Here is an 18,986-nt window from a genome sequence, read left to right as displayed (position 1 = left end):
AAAAACAAAACTGTACAAAATGTAAACTGAAACATTTTCATCGATCGTTTACAAGTCAGAAAATTTGGCTAAAAATAAATGTTGGACATTTAACTGGAAAGGCTATTTCTGTGCATACGAAGGATCATAAATTAATTCCTGAAGGGGAATAGAAGTCATCCTTCATCATATTTTCTTTTAAACAACACATTTCCAGTTGGAAAAGGTTTTCGGTTAAAACATATGCTTACCTTATTGCCTGGTTTAATAAAAATTACATTAAAGACAATAAAAACATGTAAGACCTCTGACATGGCCGTTAACCCAACTCTTGTTATTATGCATTCAAAGTCCGATTTTTCCTTATTTATCAAAATTACAATGGCATGACACAGACTCCTCCTTTTCCTCTTTGTTCTAATTCAGTCGTCTTTGTTCCTTGTGCTTATGAACTCATTTCCAGCCTTTTCCTCTTTTCGTGACAGGAGAATTCTCAGGGCAGAACAAGCTGATTCCAGTCTTGAACTCATCTCCACCCTTCAGCATTGGCTACGGGAGAGGAACTGACATGCTGGTCGAGTCATCACACATTTTTGAACAAAAAGCCTCTCCTACTTGGCATCTGTTCGCTATTTCTTCTGCAAGAATTTCATTTTATTTCCTGCAAAGCAAAATAATTGTAAATAAAAATGGAAATAAATGCGTTTTATTTTAGACAAATGCAAAAGAAGCTAAAGATTTACCGAGCCCCTTAAGAAATTTGTTGACTCCACTTGGTTCAGGTTCAGGATAAGAATCCAAATATTCTGCTGCTCTCAATTCAAACAGCCCTGTTCAACAAAACATTCCTCTCATTACTTAAAGGAACGGTTTACCTTAAAGATAACAACTCTAACCCAGAATATTTCTTCTCTCACCTTTAACACCTCCTTTTCGGAGTTCTCGGTCATGAATGAAACCAGCAAACATCTGCGTGTCCATGAAGAGCTGGAGAAACTGTCGCACTCCTCGGGACGGATGAGATTTCCTGAAAGCGTCGCTCTGCAGCTCTCGGGTGCCACGGGGTCCTGTGTCGCTCATGTACAGAGAATAATGTCCCACCAGCTCAACAAAGAACCACACGAAAGCCTCTGACACCAAAGTGCTCAGGTCTGATTTATCTGTTAGGAGAATAAAACCACAATGTGACACATTGATGCTGCATTAAATATATAAAAATACACGGAAGCTTAAAAAGCCCATCAAATAAGACTTTTGTGGTTTATATGCTAATGTGAGGAATAAGAAATAGTTCACACCAAAATGAACATTTGGTGACAATGCCTCACACTATACACAATATGTAGAGATGAGTTTGTTTCTTCATTGGAACAGATTTAGGGAAATTTAGCATTGCATCACTTTCTCACCAATAGATGCAGTGAATGGGTGCCGTCAGAATGAGAGTCCAAACAGCTGATAAAAACATCACTATAACCCCCACCACTCCAGTCCATCAATTAACATCTTGTAAAGTGAAAAGCTGCATGTTTGAAAGAAACAAATACATCAAGACACTTTTAACGTCTTACCATTTCTTCATTCTAAAATAAGACACCTCTATGCAAAATTTTAAATGTCATCTCATCTTTATGGGGAGAGAAAAATGCACAGTACTATTTTAAAGCAAAAACCGTCCACTGGAGACAGTTTCACCGGAGAAAGCATTGGAGGATGGATATGGACTAATATTTTGACTAGAAGTGAAAGTTTAAAAACTGCCTTGTTGGATTTCTTTCTTAAAAACACACTTCACAAGATGTTCATTGATGGACTGGGGTGTGGATTATTGAGGTGTTTTTATCAGCTGTTTTGCTTGTCAAACATTGAAGAAAAGCATGCAAACCTTCAAAATGGGACTTTAAAAACTATTTTAAAATGTGTATTATATACATTTATATGCATTAAATTCTATCACATATAATTATATATGACAATAGCGTGTCTATTTTCCTATTTTTAAACAGGACATTTAAATAATCAAACAATAAATAAATATGCTTTGAATAATAAGAATACATTTGAATCATAATAAGTATTTTAATACATTTTACACAATAATAATCCACTTGATTTTATTTACAGCAGACTATCATGTGACTGGCCACGCGAGCAGGCTTTTAGAATCACAGAACTTGTTCCTCCACTGTGAATAAAGCATCATCCGTATTCATGAGTGAATTTATTTTTACAGACATCCACATGAGAAACAATTACCATCCGAATAGCGTTTAAAAGTATTTGCTATTTGATAAATACAGGCCTAAAACTCCCTGTTTTAACAGGAAATCTCAAAAAGAAATTGCTGCTTGCCAAACCATTTGTCCTTTAATATTTAGTATAACTGCAATAATGACTATTTGTCATTGGGCCGGCTTAACGTAAGATCTATAACAACTTGATGACAACTGGATGATCCTGACCTCATTGGCCTTGTTTAACGGTTGGTTACTCATCACATTATGAATACACAGACAGTAGGGCTTTAAAAGATAAACAGCTCATTCTGACACAGTAAGACAATGGAGGAAACCTTCAGTTAAACCAGTTTAAAACTGAACTGCTGTGGGTTCGGCTGTGAATAACGGCACGTGTGAGGACTCTAACCTTCTTTCCTGTCTCTGGTGTTTTGTTCTAGGATCTCCTCCCTGTTCTCCAGTATCTCCTGAAGCGCTGCCTGCAGCTTTCCAGGTAAGATACAGTCCTCGTCTCCAAGCTGGGACAACAGAGAGTAGAGAAGATGAATATAGGTGCAAATGTAGGAAAGAAACAGACATTTTGAAACAAAGACCAGATTGGCCCATGATTACATTTCACAAAATGATTTGTCAGCAATCAGATATTCAGCTGTTTGTAGTCTGATTGTACAAAGGTTGGAAATGAGTATTTATTTGTCAAGGATGCATTAAATTGACAGTTAAGACGTTACCAAAGATTTCTATTTCAAATAATGTTTTTGAACTTTCTGTTCATCAAAGAATCCTGAAATTGTCTCTCGGTTTCCACAAAAACATTAAGCAGCACAACTATTTTCGACATTGATAATAAAAAGAAATGTTTCTTGGGCACATTAGAATGATTTCTGAAAGCAGTTATATAAATAAGCTTTCCATTGATGTATGGTTTGTAAGGATAGGACAATATTTGGCTGAGACGCAACTTTTTGAAAATCTGGAATCTGACGGTACAAAAAAAAAAAAATCTAAATATTGAAAAACTGCCTTTTAAAGTTGTCCAAATGTATTCTTAGCAATGCATATTATTAATAAAAAATTAAGTTTTGATATATTTAAGGTAGGACATTTAAGACATATCTTCATGGAACATGATCTTTGCTTAATATCCTAATGATTTTTGGCATAAAAAAAAAAAAATCTATAATTTTATAATTTTGACCCATATAATGTTGTTTTTTTTTGGCTATTCCAGCGATTTAAGGCTGGTTTTGTGGTCCAGGGTCACAAATATGACTAAAACCACTTCTTTAAACAACCAGATTTATGTCTTTGAATGATAATACAGCACAGCTAGTCAGGCCGTGACTTGAGTTTCATACCACACCCCACAAACACACACACACACACACACACACACACACACACACGTGGTACATTCAAAAGGGCACACCTCGTATTATTAGGAGACTAAAACCTGCATACTCACCTGAACAACAAACTTGTCCGCACACAAATCCACAATAAGAACCTGGTTGAATAAGAAAAAAAGAAAGGAAGGTCAAAATGAAAACAAAAAGCAAGAACCTTTTTTTGTGTAACAAATGTATGTCTTTCATGCCCTTTCTAAATGGAAAGCATAAGAAAGTCACAAGATGGACCTGACAGGAACCTCAGAATTCAGTGTTGTATATTTTTCCAAAGTTCACCAGTTTATTTAAACAAGACAAATGCAATTTTGTTTTCAGTTATTAAATTTTTTACTTAAAGCATCTGCTAGACTTTAAAAAAATAAAGGCTCCAAATGGAGCATTTTGCAGTAATGTCATAAAATATTCATTTAGGGTTCCTCAAAGAAACTTTTTAAGTGAACCACTCTTATTTTATTATAGTAAAGAACCTTTTTTCCCACTAAAAAGGCCATTTTGTCCAATGGAAAGGTTCCATGGATGTTAAAGGTTCTTCATGCAACACAGATGCCAATAAAGATACTTTATTTCCAAGAGTGTGTAGCACCTCAAATACAAAACAAGTCTTCATTTTTTGGGATCCTCTTATAGATGATTTTAATACCGAATACTTCTATCAGAGTATTTTATTGCTGGCATGGGGATTCTCAAGCTGTTAAACAATGGGAACAATTCAAGGCATGGCGGTTATTAAATTAAACTCCGGCTGTAGTCGTAATCAAATCTCAGACCTCTCTTCTGTTGATTAGAAGCATCTTATATAAGATCCATGACTGCCTTTGAGAAAATTCCCTTTCTACAGGCCAGAAGATTCTGGAAAAGTTTTGTACATCACATAAAACTGGATGGTTTTGAAATAAAACACTCATAACCCAGTTATGTTCATAAACCAGTCAAAGTATTAAAACTAATCTGAGAAAATCTCTGGAAATCAAGACCACCAATACACCATGCATCAACATTACTCAGTGTTTATTAAATCATAACAGGTAATGTATGTAAAGATCTTTATTCTCTGGATCTTATTTAATCTTATGCAGATGGAAATGAGGCCGTGAGGGATAAGACGTACAGTCTTTACAATGATACGCACTCTATAAAGGTCCTAGAACAGGTTTTTCTCAGTTGAAAGTTATTTTCAGAAAGATGTTTCATCAGACGAACATTAGTTGCTAAACAAAAGTACAATCCATGAACCCACTGTATTTCTATCCCTCACAGCCTCAATCTAATTTCTGTTAAAATTTAAATATGGCACTACCCTGACGAAGGTCAACAGGTCAGATAGAGGTTTGAAATTATTACTAAACAATTAATTACTACCAAATTTGGTGGAAAATCCTTGATTAGAAATCTAAGTGAGCTTAAAAAGGCTCCTTCAAAGTGACTGACCTCCTCAATGGGCATGTCCAGCACCTCGGGCAGGGACGGAGACAGCGCCCCCATCACAAAAGGTGTGGGAGAGCAGCATATGTCCAGCATGCTGGCAGGAAGAACCGGGACGAACGTGTGCTGCCATGTGAAGGGATACAGCAACGCCAAGGCAGAATGGGCACATCGGGACAAGACACTGGCCAAGAAAAACAGAGTTAGGTTTGAATTTATTTCTAGCTGTAGCTCTATTTGGGTATCAGCATGGGTGGTGGTCTGCACCTGAGTTTGTCTGCGATGAAGATCACTCTCCTCTCCAGCAGCAGAGAAGCGAAGACCTGCAGGAGTCTGGTCACACTGAGACACTGCAGCAGACTCTCAAAGTCTACGTGCTCCAGACGAGAGTCCACCGGCCTGCACAGAGTCAGAACCTACACACAACAGAGACGCACGGATGATTAACTGTTTTAAACAGTTAAGAAACTCCATGTAAAAGAAAAAAAAAAGTATCACAGCAATATATAAAATAAGTGCCTACAGTTTTTTTTTTTTACATTTTCTGAAACTATTTTCTTAAAAAAATAAAAAATAAAAAAGGTTTAATTAATAATAATAAATGTTTATGTAATTAATGTAATTATTAATTTTTACATTTTATTTAAACAAATTATTTATTTTGGAGTTATATTATTTTTCAGGATAAGTACAAGTTACAACAATTGTGCAAAAAAAGTAATTAATAATATTATATAATTCAAGAATGCTTGTCCATTTTTTTTTGTCACAGGTGTTCTGTTATAAAAACAATTTTGAAAATATAGAAATTTGTAGAAAGGTACTTCAAAGGTCAAAGTTCCTATTAAAAATGCTGTTCATATGGGCATATGATTTTCTTGCCATGTCGAAAAAGTTTTGATTTACATTCAAGATGATATTTTGATGTATGGTTGAAGTTCACTTTAACATTAGTTTAATGTTCATGTGATTTGTTTTTTCAAGCTATTCTTTGAAATGATTATTTAATATTATTGTTATTATACTTAATTGATTTTCATCTGATCAGTGGCATGTGTTTTGAGATGATATTGACACATTCTTAAAAAAATATATATATTATTAGAAGTCATCACTAGTGTTACAACCATTTATTTGTGAAGCAAAATAATTACAAATAATAAAATAAATGTTGAAAAAACAAAATTATAAAAAAAAGAAAGATCAAGTCCTGCCATTTATGACACGTAAAAAATAATGTCAAGATTTAAATAAATACCTATAATCTGCTTTTATAGGAATAAATAAATTCAAAACTTCATTTTGTAAGCCATACATTTTTTTTCAAACCCACATGTAGTACTGAATACTAAATGAATGCATAAACTACAGGACTAAAGATGATCTTTCCTGAGTTACACAGTATCTTACCTCGTTCCCGGAGCCCGGCAGGAAGCTCTTGACGGTGATGGTGCGTCCAGGAGCAGGGAAGGGAGCTTCCATGACACTGTGCATGAAAGGATGAACCAAGGCAGGGGAAATCTCTCTCCTCCTCTCCACCTCCTCCAAGATCTGCTCTCAAACAATTCAGACGGTTACAATTCAGCGTCTGTCTTACAGGGTTAGTGCTGATTAAACAGGAAGTTCATATCTGATCTCTGAAATGTCCCTGACCTTTGAGAAGAGATTGAAGCAGCCCAGTCTGCTGATGATGCAGTGAACTTCAGGCAGTCTCTTCCCCTTCCCGCTGGGCTGCAAGACACAGGTCAAAGGTCAAGGTTAGTGTAGATTTACTACACAATATGCCCTCCTTTATAATTTATTCACCATCATGTTTTTCAAACCTCCATGATGATCGATGAGAGGTTTGGAATGACAATGAATTAAAGTGACACAAAGTATCATTTTTAATTGACTAGGTGAGATTGCGTTTACAAACTCACCAGGATTTTGCGGCAGTATCCAAATAAGCGACTCCCATCCTCCCCAGTTAGGACAAAAGAAAATGTTTCACTGTGGGCGATAATCAAAGATTATATTAGGAGTGTGAATTAGTTAGCCAAGTAACATCAGTGGTTTAATATTAGCATGCTACCTGTTGTGGTCCGAGGAGGGACGCCAGTCTTGACAGTCAGGAAAACAAAACTTGGGAATGGCCTTTAATCTGTCTTCAGCCTCGCGAGACAGACGAGAAGACTTCTCAAACTGAATGCAAAATAAAAGACAGAAATTTTTTTTTTACAATCAAATAGGAAATAATGACATTTTCTATACTGATTTCATATTTATATAATGAAAATTAATTTAAAATTAAAAAGTAAAACGTAAATAATGTTATTGTATTTTATTACAGTCATATAAAATAAATGATAATTACAACATATATATATAATATATAATATATATATATATATATTTTTTTTTTTTTTTTTTTTTTTAAATAAAAAAAAAGAAAGAAAATGCTGAAACACACATTCCATAAATTAAGATCTACCACGTATTATTTCCAGAATTTGTCATTACAATTTATAAGGTCTCTTCACCTTTGTGGGGAACTGTTGTGTGATCTCAGGGATGTATGTGTTTCCAGGGGAAGCTTTTCTAAGTGACACCACTACAAATTGCTGGAAAAGCTGCTGCTCTTGTAGTTGGATCAGGTCCCTCTCTAAAGTGTGGTAACCCGGCCGTCGCTTTAAAGTTGACTGAACGTACACTGTTCGCTGGGAGCGATCTATGGGAAAAGAATGTAAACAGCCTCGATGGGTTTAGAACTGGTTTAATATACAAGTTAAGCTTGAATAAACTAGAGTTCTCTGAGCCCAGGCCTGAAGGAGACACTAACCTTTAGAGCTCTCCTCAGGATCACTCTCTGTTCCACTTAATTCATCTGACAAAAAAAAACACACATTTTTTGCCTGGTAAGACGACTTCTCTTGGTAAACCAGGTAAATATGAAATATGTATCCTCTTACCTCTGGTTGCTGTCGCCCATACTCGTTTCCTTCCTCTTTTGGCTTCAAATATTTCCTGGATCCTGTTTACAAGCTGCATGAGAAACACAAATAAGATTTCATTTTTGTCTACTAAAAGCAATATTCTAACTTTAGATTTTTAAAATGTTTTCTCGTTTATTTTCATCAGTAAAAACTGTAATATTGTGAAATATTTTTACTGTTTAAAATAATTGTTTACTATTTTAATATATTTTAGAATGTAATTTATTCCTTTGATGGAATGTTGAATTTTTAGCCTCATTCCTCCAGTCTTCAGTGTCACGTGATTCTTCAGAAACCGTTCTAATATGTTGATTTGCTGCTCAAGGAGCATTATTATGCTGAAAAGAGTTCTGGTGCTTAACATTTTTGTGGAAAATGAGATAATTTTTTTATTTCAGTATTCTTTGCTGAATAGGAAATGTTCAAAAGAAGGGTTCTCTGGCAACAACCTACTTCTGATCAATTTAATGCATCCTTGCCGAATGAAGAAAGAAATCTTACCGAGCCCAAACATTTGTAGTCAACATAAAACATATTTACAAAATGCAATTAAAATAGAAGCCAAACAAATAAATGTTTTAAATTCAAAACAAATGCAAACAATACACAAAACTACAAACAGAAGACTAGATGCATCATAATGACCAGCGACATGCATCCAATGTGTACGTCTGGCCAGAGCAAACATGAGATGCTAATTATGATTCATATTCATGGAGAGGACAGAGGTCTGCCCACATCACACAGTGAGACAGCACACTGTTGTGGCATCTGTCCTTGATGAGCGGAAACAGCTTGATGGTGCTTTCCCCAGATAAACACATAATGCTCACCATGTGTGTGGACAGTAAAGGCCTTTTAGGCACCACTCAGAGCAAGCATCATGCCTGCTTCCAGTTTCAAATAGCGTCATGGAAGAGGGATTTTATGAGGTTGCTAGGTATCACGTTGCAATGCACTAAACAATACAAACATGTATTTGAGCTTAGAAACAAAAAAGTTGTGACTGAAACTTAGCAGAAAAAAAAAAAAAGAGTTGAATGTGGGTTCATGAATCTCTTATCTCTTATAATGGGTGATTTCTACTGAAGAAAAGCGGGTTCTTGCCTCCGCTTTCTGCTCATTCTCTTTATTAAAACAGCATTTCTCTATGAGCAACATCTACGCTGCCACGGCCTGCTGATTTGAGCTCTTCTAAAATAACTGTATGGATCATACTGACACAAAGCTGAATATAGCTGATTAGTCAGCAGCAGCGTCCAGTATGATGCACAGGCACTTCATGATAATCCTCAACCTCTCGTGTTTCCTGCCACCATCCATCCATCTTCTCACCACTTCCTCCCTCCTTTTCCCTCTTCCTGCTAAAGCATCAAAGCTGACATTTCTACTCAGACTATGTCTGTTTCTCTTCTTATATTCATTGCTATTTTATTTGTGAGAACTGGGACAAAACAGGCTAGAGAGATGATTTATGTATCAAATCCATCAAAAAATAATTTATGTAAAATTATTACCCAGCCCTGCATCATATTTTTGGAATGAATTTCAATACTTGTTTCTTACTTGCTTACAAAATAGAACATGCATTGCTTCTTACAAAATCTTACAAAATATGATGTATGTCATTACATTTTCTTGCTTTTGACAACCACTTGTAAGGTAAAGAGGGTTTGTATTATCCCTTCATCAGAAGAAAAAACTGCCATAAAGACGTGATTCTTATTTCCCTCTAAGCCAGGTTACAACTATATGTTGAATTCTCAGAACACATTTACATGCATGAATCATGCCTATTCCTGATTTTATGCATTATCCTGATTTCACGGTTAGAATTATGATCAATGAAAATGCAAACATGACAAGTTTTATGCTACATCTGTGGGTGTTTTACTACATCCAAATAGTGTCAGAAAATTACAGATTTTGTATTTATAAACTTGTGTTTATGTGAAGTTCTATGACATTAAACTGAGTTTTTTTTTTACCATATTTTCCCACTCCTTTGGAGATTGTTAGTTCAATTAGAATTTTTTTTTGTCATTTAAACTATAATTTTGACATTTGACTGCTTTTGTTGTTTTGATGAGTGCATTAAAGCTGATATATACTTTTTATTTAGTGAAAAAACTGTCTCTAATGTAACATTTGTTTGAATATTTTTTTAACTCTACTTAATTAGGTAATATTAGGTATTTTTCTCAAGATGCTGGGCTGTATTATCAGCATTTGGGTGCAGCTTCAGTTTCTAATATACTGAAGAATTTATTATATCACGTAACAGTTTGGTTAAAGTTCATATGCGTACAATCAGAGAAACAGGTGTCAGCAGGCACATGTTGAGCAATGTTTAATGACGTCTCAGGCACGTGTTTGTGCGTGTGGGTTTACCGGGGGTTGTCGGTTTGTCCTGTATGAAGTGGCAGGTTTGGCTGCTGTCGATGATTTAGGACTGTTTGTAGTACAGGTACGTGTAGGTGACGTTATGGATTCTTTGCGGTCCCGCCCCATTTTATGTAACCTGTCGGCGTTAGGTAATAGTGTGAAGGGCTTTGGTGAGATCTGCATACAGTAACAGACAAGAGAAGAAGTTTAGTTAATAAAGAAATTTACTGCAACATTACGAGTGCCTTTTATATCACTTTTGATCAGTACATCCTTGCTGAATAAAATAATTAAGATTTGAGCGAGTGTATATGCTACTAACTGAAATCTGACAAAATCCCTATGCATTTAAAATGACAGTCACCTTGATGTGTGGGCTCTCTCTCTGTCCGACTGTGTAGTTTCGTGGCCGTCTTATAGGTAAACACATAGGAGAAAGTTTGAGGTCTTCATATGGGTTCTCTTTTGAAATATCCGCTGTAAAAAATTGAAAATTGCAGCTACTATGATAAGAAGTCATGCAAAAAAAACATTTCGGTGTTTTCTACTCAGGTTTCATTACATTTAGGGGCATGCAAAACAACATGGTTTCAAAATCAACTGTTCGGCAAGTAAGATTCCTTTCTGCTGCCAAAAACAGCTAGATGGTCTCATGCAGCTAAAACGGGATGCTAGACTATCAAATTGACATGGCATCACAAAAACAGAGGAAGACATCTAAGAAATCTGTCTGTGTAAGCATGTTACTTAATGCAAGTAAAGCATGCAACACTAAAACTAACAAAGCAAAAAAAAAAAAAAAGATTTGTTCAGTTGTATCCTTCCTAAATAATTAAAAAATAATAATAATAATTTACAAAAAAAAAAAAAAAATCTTTCTGAACCCAAACATTTGGATGGCAGTGTATGAAAAAATTAATACAGTAATTAAGAGTCGGTGTAAACATTTTCTAGTGCTTCACAGTAATATCATATCGATGACATGTCTTGGCGTTCTGAGAATCACTCACAGATGTCCTCATAGATGCTGTCTTCAGACCAGGCGTGGTAAAGACCTGATCGGCGGCCCTCCTTCCCTTTAGAGGCCTGTTGGGCTGTCCGCCGTACCACATCCTCAAACTCAAATGACTTCCTGTGGAGAAGAGGACCAAGAGTGTGAACAGTCACTGTATTGTGATCCAACAACAAGTTTAGGGACTTTCATAAAGGGTAACCATTAATCCAAAAAGGAATGTACCAGAATTCATATCAAACCGTTAAAAAAAAAACATGATATTGAATTTATACATTATGACTGGAACAGAGACAGGGTTCCAAATAATCAAGAAGAACAACAATTACTAGAGGAAGGAGTAAACACAACAGCGTGACCATACGAGTGTTCAGAAAGCCCTTGAGTGACTTCGTTGAAACAGAAGTAGGTCAAATGTGGACAATGGGCTGCGATTCTGCCAAAGAACAGCTGACATGACAGCTGGGGACGAGGCCAGACAGCTAAACTATCAGCCACTCACAGCTAAACTCTCCACGCCGTCCTCTGACACAAAGCTGTCCAACTCAGAGTTTGAAATAAACAAGAACGACAAGTAGATCTGTACACTTTCTTAGGAACCTGTGAGGTGTTTACACAAAAGTTCACCCAAAAAAATCTGTCATAATTTACTCGCACTCAAACATGTATGACTTACTTTTATTCTCTGGAAATTTGACGAATGCTTTAGTGACAGGTCACACAGAAAGCGTCTAAAAATGTGAGACGCAGTGCTCAGGAATGTTTTTTGTTTGTTTTTGTTTTACTTGCAACTGTAAGCAAAAGCTTTTAATGCTTGCCCCGCCTCCGGGGTCTTCTGATTCGTCTACTGTTTTGAAACTGACATTGATGAATGGTGCTGCATGTAAAAGATGAAATTATTTTAACTTGACGACATCTTAAAAACATGGTACTCATGTGCAATACACTGCAAAATATGGTAGACATGAGCGCGACAGTCATGCATGTCCTTCTAGTGCATGTTTAGATCGACAAACAATTGCAATGTAGCGCGTTGCAATGGAAAAATGGATTCTGTGTGAATGGCCCCTTATGTTTTTTTCCCCATAATATGAAGGTCAATGGGGCACCACTGTTCTTTAGAAAGAAAAAAAAAAAGAGACATAAGGTAAGAAAATTACGACATTTTTCTTTTTTGGCTAAACTGTCACTTTAAAGTGTCATGAAGCGTGAAATGTTAACATATATGAACATGCTGAACATCAGTGAAAACAATAATAGCACTCATTATGTATATTATTAAGGGAAAAGTGTTTTTTTTTCCATTTATTTAGAGCAATTTCATTCTTCCACACTGTCACTTCACCTCTGTAAACATGAGCATGACAACACGTGGCGTATGAATGAGAGATCGTTTTCTGCGCTGAACACCGCTATGAGTTTAACTCACTGCTACGATCATAGTTCATATGTTTCAAGTTTGGTGAACAGATTTTATATTCTCCATTCTGTGATATTCGTGCTCGGGTCCTTTAATGTAAGTCTAAGGGATGTTTCAAATCTGATCGCTTTGAAAACTAGTAGCACACACCTCTCCTCAACAATCCACATGATTTGAGCTGTTAATCAAGGTAAGGCATGTCGGTTATGAGAACGGTTCAGGCCAACACCTATTGTTCGTGAGGATATATCATTTGTGACCAGGTTTAACAGGTTTTGAAAGCCGGCAAAACGCTATTCATAAAGGGTTATCAACCTGATTTTTTGTACAACATAATTACCGTATATGAGGAAGTTGTTTGATCACGTTGTATTTCTAGTTTTTGGAATCTGCCATTTTAATAAACCAGTTATTTTAAAGAGCCACACAGATGGGAAATCCAAAATTACCTGTATTACAGTGTATGATGTAGCTGTACATCAGTGTAAACAATGTCCAAAGTAATTAAACCAAAAAGTACACGATTTATAAAGTTATTGGCTTCTAAAGTAAGGAGTCGACTCTGAATCGCTGAAACGAGTCGTTATAGATTTCAAATCTTTTGCCCATCTCTATGTACGTCACTAGGAGCACTTTGCATAATAATCTCCGCCTACTGTCTTGGGAGAAATGTAACTCTGACCCACCCCACACACAGACGCTCTGGTTGGTGTGAGAGCATCATGTCGAGGAGACCGTTTGTTTTATTTTCACTGCCAAGGAATGAAGATCAGAAGAACCAATGGCTAAAATTCATTATCACCACAATACCAGAGCAGTACAACAAATCCCTTTTGTTGTGTTCACAACATTTCACTGATGACTGCTTTTCTAATCTCGGTGAGTACAAGGCGGGATTTTCAAAGCGTTTGGCCATAAAAGAGGGTTCATTACCAACTTTATTTAGACCAACAAGCATCTCCGAATCACAACGCGAAGTATGATTATGAAGTTATGTGTCTGTTTTCTCCCGAGCGTCTTATCAGTATGTGTGCTGTCTGCAGCCTTTATCTGCGCTGATCTTCATTTACAAACACGTCATTAAAATGAACTGTAACTCCGTGAATACTCAACGAAGAGACATGAGAGAGATGTCTATAGAAAGCTTGACATGTCTAATTTAAAACTAAACAAGTGCTGCTAACAGATATTCTGTGATAAAGTAATCCATATGAAAACAATGCGATGCCCGTTTTTCATATCTCCCTTCGTTATATCTAATGTGACCACGCCCCCGCGCTGAACGCGCTATTCAGATTCAAACTGAAGCGCGCGGCTTGAACACACCCACGCAGAAGAAAAAGCAGCGAGACTTCAATTTTTTTATTTTACTGTTTGCTTCGCGATGAGAGGAACAAGACATAATTCACCCCAAAAAGATGCTAACGCATAGTTTACTGTGGAGGTGTGTGCGGAACAACCAATCAAACCTGACTATGTCAGTTGACCAATCAGAACACAGTTTGCTACCGAAAGGTGGGGCTTAAGGAAACTGAATCTTTTGAACAGCTTCGCGCGAACCGTTTGGGGATCTCTGAGAATTGAGGTAATTTTAAAATGATATTTTGACAAAATGACAATGTTTTTTAACCTTGGATGGATTTAAACCTATTGTACAGGACTTATAAACAGTGATAGGAAGCTTAGAATTTTCATCTTACTGGCTCTTTAAATCAACTCATTTGATGCCATGAAATTACTTATGATCCAGCAAAATGAAAATATAACAAACTGGGTAGAAAACCAAAAGTGGAAATAATAGATTAGAAATTAGAAATTCAAAACGGATTCTGAAAGAGTGGACGTACAATGGTGGAAATTGCATCATATGAATCTAAAAACGCTGTTAAAGACTTCAACAATAAAATGTATTTTCTTTTTGTCTACCTTGCCCCTCTAGGAACTTGTAAGCCATATGATTGTTTTGTTGTATACATGCTTGCTACCTACTCTAAAAACATCAATGAAAAAACTTATTGTTCATATATTGTGATTGTGAAGTGATTACATAAACATATTTAATGCAGCACCTGACAAGATCTTTTTATGAATAAGAAATTGAGTTTAAAGTATTTACAACTCATAGACGCTGTACTCAAACCCCCTTCATTTCCTTTCTTATGTTTGGGATTAGCTGTGTAATGTAAGATGCAGTGTGGGAAAAGTATTCACCTGTTCTTTCTGTTTCTGGAAAACCCGTTGATAGTACTGACTGGACAAGGAGGAGGTGGACAGCTGGGTGGCTTTAGTATGATGTCATGCTTCCGGACTTGATTCGATTTGCTGAGTGATGGAGTCTGGTTCTCCAGTGGGATCCATTGGCCGGGCGGACTGCTCGCACCCTTGTACTGGAATGTGCGCTGTGGTTTAGGTGGAGGAGAAAGAGGTCTAATTTCCCCAAGACCCTTAGTCACCATCAAGGAATCCTTCTCCTTCTCCCAGAAAGAGTCATCTGTCTCCAGTCGTTTCCAGAAACCCCTGGAGGTGTAAAAGTTCCCTGGAGGCAAGGACGCCTCTGGATCCTCTACACATCGAGGTAGAGATGTAATTTCAACATCTGTGAAATGGTTTGTCTTGATATTATTGCTTTTAACATTCAGTTTAGCATCTTGGACTTGGGTTACAGTGCTTAGAGGCTTCGTCACAGGAGTTGATGTAACAAATTTATTTGAATGAGTTCGATTTCTTGGGAAATCAGACTGGAGTTCACCTGTAACTGGTCTAAAAGTCATCTGGTTTTCCCTGAAATCCAATCCCAGGTTTTTGGCTTTTGATACAGTCGCTTTTTTACAACCTCCATCATTGCCATCAAGTCCATTTCCAAGGAGGTCTCCCGAAAGCCTGCGAGATGCAAGAGTCCGCTGGGGCTTAATATTCCCACTGGGGACATCCTCCTGCTGGCTGAGTCCCTCCCATTGGGAGATTTTCTGCTTGATGTTGACGCCAGGCTCTCGCGTGATCGGCCACACTGCCGTTGTTGTCGCCGTCTTCCCTGCGACGACATTCCCTCCTCTTTTTCCATGGTCCCCTCCAAGGGCTAGCATCACCACGAGGCTGCCGTCACACCGCAGGACTGTGTGGCATTGCAACAGTGAGCCGATGAAGGAAGAAACCCTTCCTTTGTGGTGCAATGATGTTAATAAAGATCAACAAAGAACCCTTTTCCTGTAGGAGTCAGTTCCTCTGCCATTCTTCCTTCACTTTGAAGCCTGCAAAGGAAAAAAAGCTAACTCAACAAGTGGATTTATTTAAAACTGAAATGGTTACTGAAAGAGGCTTACCATAAAAATATATATATATATATATATATATAAATGAAAGTAAGCATGGTTTACAACCCCAAAAAAGTTTTCCCAAATCTTGCAGCCCTAAATTTCATTTCATATTTCATGCTCAAAATACATCTTCAAGGTAAACTTTTTTTAGATTTTTTTTTCTATTTATATTATCTTTGCAAATGCACACCTCAACAAAATCACAACACTTATTCTAGCATGATTCACTTTTTTAAAATATTGCTGTACAAAAACTTTCTGTATTTTCTCATATCACATATATATATCTCACAAAAACATGCAATGTCAGGTTTAACATTATGCATCCAACTAACAAGCACATTTTGCACACATAAAAGATGACAGTCCCTGCATGCTGCATAAATGCAGGAAACCAAAGATCGTCTCAGTCAAGGTCAGCAGCGAAACCAAAAATAAAAACCCTAACAAAGAAGAGACTGACAACCACAGGAACATGGTAGAACACAAAGCATTCTGGGGGCCTCCATCCCCAGGAACACCCACCACCCCCACTCCGACCCTCTTTATCTGGGCCCTTCTCAAACACGGCCATGCATTAGCACACTTGAGCATAATGCAATTCAATTTCACTCCTCCCCAAAAGCTTCTTTCAGCCGCTGCACGAAAAGGACGGGCATTCCAAGTATTTCCACATCCATGTGCACATAATAGAAGGGCCTTCATTGTGGCAAAAGAACGAGTGGTCAGCACATCAATGAACAAAATATGCATGATTTCATGCATGTTAATAAGTGCTGGTGTCTATGCAACAAAAAGAGGCCACTTGAAATTCCTCTTTCCTGTGTCTACAGTAGACGGGATCGATCTGGCTGCTCTGCCGCAAGCCCATCTGCAGCCAAAGTGTTTTGGACACGTTGCACATTACGCTGAGAGTGAGACATGCTGGAATTTCTTGGCACTGCGATTGAACGACATAATTCAGTAAATATGACCACATTTGATCAGCCGGACCCAAAAATGATGCCTTTGTTCTGGATGACCGACATCTAACGTACGCTCTGGAATCTCTCTGTGATTCGAGCCAGATCCCATCCCCCTTGATCATCGCATCTACTGACCCACTTGTGTCTGCGAGCGTGTGCAGGAAGGCCTAGCCTGTGTTTCCTGATTCACAGGAAGGCCGGATCAGCAGAATGTCCATAACGATGGTTTTTACAAATCTGGTGTTGTATTTCCAAGCTTGTTTTTTGTGACTCAGATGTCTAGAATGAAATTGGACACGACAAAGTTCACACATGGTGTTACGTAGGTTTGGATGAGCCAGACCAAGCAGTTAATTATAACTTCTGAGGGTCTGTGGTAAGCCATCTAACGCTAGTCATCTTGACTTCAACTTCCCGACTGCGTGCGAGGAGGAAGTTCTCATGACATTAACCCACAACCTGAAAGGCGGTATACATCACTTCTCTCTTTTCTCCAAGCCGCCTGATTCCAGGTACGCCAACGGAGCTCTATGTTTGGGGGTTGGTTATCAAAAGAGTCATCAGCAACCGCAGACATACACAAAACACCCCTACAACACCAACATCAACCAGACACTAGTATTACCCAAGCCCTTAAATGGTAGACAATCAAGACATAAATAAACTATAATATTACCTTGAACAGGTGATCCACCCACCGCAGGTACTTGTGCATGAGGGGACATGTCTCTGGGTGGAGTAGATCAAGAGGGGGGGGAAAGTGAGCAAGTTCACTGTCAAAACTACACCTAATCATGTCTATATGACAAAACATTGTGTCAAATACTGTCTAGAATATTGAGCGGAAAAAGTTAATAAATAACTCAATTATTCTGTCAACACTACAGACATTTTCACCCAAAGGCGAAATGAGAAAAGCTGAATAATTAGACTTTATCCAACATGAATAAATTATTTTTTAGATAAGCATGTTTATTTGCAGGCTAAATTGCAGCATGGTTTAAATGCAAACAAAAGGTGTCTATAATAAAACATGAATTAAAAAGGGTATTTTTTATTAAAATCAAGTAAGAAAAATAAAATATAGAATGTAAATATAGAATAAAATAATTCATTAAATCAAATTTAAAACGCAATAAATTAAAATAAATACAGTTTAATTAGGCTAAGTAAATAAATACATCCATAATTACATAAAGAAATACATTCATACAAGCAGTAGAGCTCTATCATGTCAGCTAGTTCAGATCTTTTGTTATGAAGAAATATCAACTTACTTAGGCAAACTTGCTCGCTGTTTCACAACACATATGTTGCACTCCGCGGAAATAAATCGAAATAAAAGTTCTCATAAGAGTTCACTTATTAGAGTAAATACTGAGTCTGTAAATCTGTTGTGGAGCCTAAGTCTTCATATCTTACGGCTGGTTAGCCAGGCGGCTAAAAACTTGCTAGGAAAAAAAAAACTTGCTCGGGAAAAAAAAAAAAAAAAACTTTGTATCCATTCACTTTCACGGCGAATAAGCGACGCGTTTCAAAGTAACAAATAATTCCCGGTAACTGGCAACAATGTAACTCCTGCTGCTGTTTATATTCCCGACTGAACATGTAATCGGCGTTCCTTGAGGAGTGGATATGTGTTCCTGTAAGTCCTCCTCCCGTGCTGTCAGTTCCTCATCTGAGCTTCGGTTCCTCTGAGTGGATGAATCAGCTGCAATAAAAGTGTCTCTTCATAAAAGCAGCCATGTGTGTTCATGGGAACCTATTCGGTTGGAAAGTCATCATCTTTTTCTTCTTATTTGGGTTTTAACGGCTGTTGCATCCTTAACGTTGCTTTAACTCGGAAATGCTATTTTATTGTCTTGAAT

At 37.2% G+C, this 18,986-nt stretch overlaps 1 protein-coding gene across 4 annotated transcripts; it reads right to left on the bottom strand.

Annotated features, from left to right (window-relative positions):
- Positions 1-459: 459 nt before the first annotated feature.
- LOC113083535 (DENN domain-containing protein 2C-like) lies at positions 460-18,801 on the bottom strand. 4 transcript variants are annotated; one of them, XM_026254579.1, is made up of 20 exons: positions 18,396-18,801; positions 17,795-17,847; positions 15,051-16,087; positions 11,418-11,539; positions 10,772-10,884; positions 10,414-10,584; positions 7,999-8,071; positions 7,869-7,913; positions 7,570-7,757; positions 7,122-7,231; positions 6,970-7,039; positions 6,701-6,778; positions 6,458-6,598; positions 5,315-5,463; positions 5,054-5,231; positions 3,682-3,723; positions 2,626-2,734; positions 897-1,139; positions 723-809; positions 460-640 (listed from the first exon to the last, which is right to left on the bottom strand). In XM_026254579.1, exons 3-20 carry the CDS (start codon positions 15,920-15,922, stop codon positions 609-611), a joined length of 2,823 nt encoding a protein of 940 aa, XP_026110364.1. In that variant the 5' UTR covers positions 15,923-16,087; positions 17,795-17,847; positions 18,396-18,801; the 3' UTR covers positions 460-608. The 4 variants fall into 4 exon arrangements, with proteins under 4 accessions (XP_026110364.1, XP_026110363.1, XP_026110365.1 ...); XM_026254578.1 differs by having other exon boundaries at positions 18,406-18,801; XM_026254580.1 differs by lacking the exon at positions 17,795-17,847.
- Between the last annotated feature and the right edge of the window lie 185 nt (positions 18,802-18,986).

The sequence above is a fragment of the Carassius auratus genome, unplaced genomic scaffold, assembly GCF_003368295.1.
Source record: "Carassius auratus strain Wakin unplaced genomic scaffold, ASM336829v1 scaf_tig00038662, whole genome shotgun sequence".
Taxonomy (NCBI): domain Eukaryota; kingdom Metazoa; phylum Chordata; class Actinopteri; order Cypriniformes; family Cyprinidae; genus Carassius; species Carassius auratus.
Note: the sequence above shows the minus strand (reverse complement) of the source record. Positions and strands in the feature narration are given on the sequence as shown.

Excerpts from the sequence above, each read along its gene's own strand:
- LOC113083535 (XM_026254579.1), bottom strand. The coding sequence starts at position 15,922 with ATGCTAGCCCTTGGAGGGGACCATGGAAAAAGAGGAGGGAATGTCGTC. Across the intron at positions 7,914-7,998 it reads ATGGGCGACAGCAACCAGAG|ATGAATTAAGTGGAACAGAG; the intron begins GTAAGAGGATAC and ends TTTTTTTGTCAG. Across the intron at positions 641-722 it reads CAAATTTCTTAAGGGGCTCG|GAAATAAAATGAAATTCTTG; the intron begins GTAAATCTTTAG and ends TTTGCTTTGCAG.